Here is a 2,826-nt window from a genome sequence, read left to right on the forward strand (position 1 = left end):
AAACAAATATAGTTATTCAAATATATTAAGAGTTAAAAAAAATTTCCATGTTAAACTTCGTTAAATGATGTTTGAAGAAGATTTGAGTTATTTATTTTGTTTTAATTCAAATGTCATTGTTTAATATATAAAAAACAATTAATACAGTTCTGTTAATAGAATTACATTAATTTATTTTTAAAATTTGATAATTAAAACATATTATAGTTTATAAAAAAAAATTAATTTGGTGTAATATTATATAATATGATTTTCTCCACAATAATATATATCTTCCACATAAAACAATTTTTGAGATTACGAATTAAAGTATATTATTAACTTCATTTAGTTAATCCACACACTCCCTATTTTTACAAGGACATATTTTATATCTTGCGACAAATTTATGCTACTTTTTCATAAATCAATACTCTAATATTGTTTGTTAGTTGGTCCAGAATAATTTAAATATTATTTTTTTCAATTTTTAATATATTTTCTAAAAATAAAATTGTGATAAATGTCCATATTTTAAAACAGAAAATAGTTTAATATTGTTTTACAGTGATTTAATAGTGTTAATTATTTATTGGACAAATCTATTAAATTGTACATCACTAAAATATTTCGTATGATTTTTTTTTTCCAATAATTTGATGATAACCGTTAATTTATAATATTCGTATTATTAAGAAAGAATTCATTAATGTAGCATCTGTAAATGGAAAAAGAGGTAATTAGAAAAATATACGTGAATACTGTAAATAGCACTAATAAGCATTGAATATCGCTGGTTGAATTCCTTGTAAGTTGAAAGTAAATTTTCTTCAGGAAAAAGCTGCATCCTACGACAGCTTATTAATACGAAACTATTTTATGAGTAAAAGAAATACATATTTATATTTATATTTATATTTATTTGATATATATTATAAGAATAAAATAATTAATAAAAGAATACTTTAATATTTATTAAATTAAAGACTTTGCGCTTCTCGTATCAAGAACAGATCATCCACACAAATGAAGCACCTGAGCTCCTATTTCACCTTCGCTACTGCCATTGCTCTTTTATTTTCATTTGAACCTCCTTTACTTGATACTTCTGAAAAGTTTGTTCAATGCTTTTACAACTATCCCAATATCACCAACTCAAACTCCAATGTTCTTTACACCCAAACAAACTCTTCATACTCCTCTGTCCTAAATGCTACCATTCAAAATCTTAGGTTCTTAAACATAATCTCAAAACCTCAAGTAATTGTGACACCAGAGGACGTTTCCCATATTCAAGCCACCATAGTGTGCTCCCAACGTCATGGCCTGCAAATTCGAACCCGGAGTGGAGGTCATGATTACGAGGGTCNCTCNTACGTTNCCGAGGTTCCCTTTGTCNTCATTGANCTCATAAACCTTCGAGAAGTCACAGTTGATGCAGAAAATCAAACTGCATGGGTTCAAACAGGAGCACAGCTTGGAGAACTCTACTACAGGATTTACGAGAAAAGCAAAACACTTGGATTCCCAGCTGGNGTGTGCTATAGTGTGGGCACTGGTGGCCACATCAGTGGAGGTGGTTATGGATTCTTGATGCGTAAGTACGGTCTTGCCTCAGATAATATCGTAGATGCCCAAATAGTAGATGTGAATGGTAATGTACTTGACAGACAAGCCATGGGTGAGGATTTGTTTTGGGCAATCAGAGGAGCTGGTGGAGCAAGCTTTGGAGTCATCGTGGCTTGGAAGATAAAACTAGTTCCAGTTCCATCAACTGTGACGGTATTCAATGTTGTAAGAACATTGGAAGAGAATGCAACGGAGATCTTTCAAAAGTGGCAGGTTGTGGCGAGTAAATTGGANGAGCGTATATACATTAGGNTGGACATGNAAANGGTNCNNTCACGTGAATNTGGAAAGAAGACAATACAANTCANTTTTNTCTCCATGTTTCTAGGAGGTGTAGAAGAACTTGTTCCATTGATGCAAAAGAGCTTACCCGAGTTGGGTTTGGACAGAAAAGACTGTACTGAGACTAGTTGGATTGGCTCAGCTGTCTTCTTGAATTATCCGTGGTTTGGAAATGCAAGCCTCGAAGCCCCAGAAGTTTTGCTGAACAGAACTCAAATTTATTTAGGTTATTACAAAGGAAAATCTGATTATGTGAGGCAACCTATTTCAATTGACGGATTACGAGGTTTATGGCGCTTTCTTTATGACGATGAGATTGAATATGCGCAGCTTCAATTCGCTCCTTATGGAGGCAGAATGTATGAGATTTCTGAATCTGAACTTCCATTCGCACACAGGTCTGGATACATATTTCATATTCACTACGTGACTATTTGGCAAACTGCAGGGGACGAGGCTGCACAAAGGCACATGAATTGGATTAGAGAACTGTATAAATATATGGAACCTTATGTTTCAAACTCCCCAAGAGTTGCATATGTGAATTACAGAGACCTTGATGTTGGGGTTAATAACAATGGTTATACAAGCTACGACCAAGCCAGCATTTGGGGTCTCAAGTATTTCGGTAACAATTTCAGGAGATTGGCTACCGTGAAGACAAAGGTTGATCCTTACAACTTTTTCAGAAACGAACAAAGTATTCCTACGCTGTTGGATGAAGAAATTTAAATTATCTATATATCTTAAATTCAAATAAAATAAATGTTGTATATATGTTTTTGTCAATAGTAATATCTACAGTTCAAATAAAATAAATGTTGTATGTTTAATTCAGGTTGCACCTTTCCTCTTTCCAGAGGATAAAGAGATGGTCTCTTTGTCCATGATGGACGGTGGAAGAGATTGAAATTTGAATGCTTCCTTTTAATTACC

At 33.0% G+C, this 2,826-nt stretch overlaps 1 protein-coding gene across 1 annotated transcript; it reads left to right on the forward strand.

Annotated features, from left to right (window-relative positions):
- The first annotated feature begins 997 nt into the window (after nt 1–997).
- Nucleotides 998–2,826, forward strand: LOC106752838 (cannabidiolic acid synthase-like 1). The gene has a single exon (XM_014634611.2). The coding sequence runs from the start codon at nt 1,006–1,008 to the stop codon at nt 2,620–2,622; it is 1,617 nt and encodes a 538-aa protein (XP_014490097.1). The 5' UTR covers nt 998–1,005; the 3' UTR covers nt 2,623–2,826.

The sequence above is a fragment of the Vigna radiata genome, unplaced genomic scaffold, assembly GCF_000741045.1.
Source record: "Vigna radiata var. radiata cultivar VC1973A unplaced genomic scaffold, Vradiata_ver6 scaffold_48, whole genome shotgun sequence".
In the NCBI taxonomy this organism is placed as follows: Eukaryota; Viridiplantae; Streptophyta; class Magnoliopsida; order Fabales; family Fabaceae; genus Vigna; species Vigna radiata.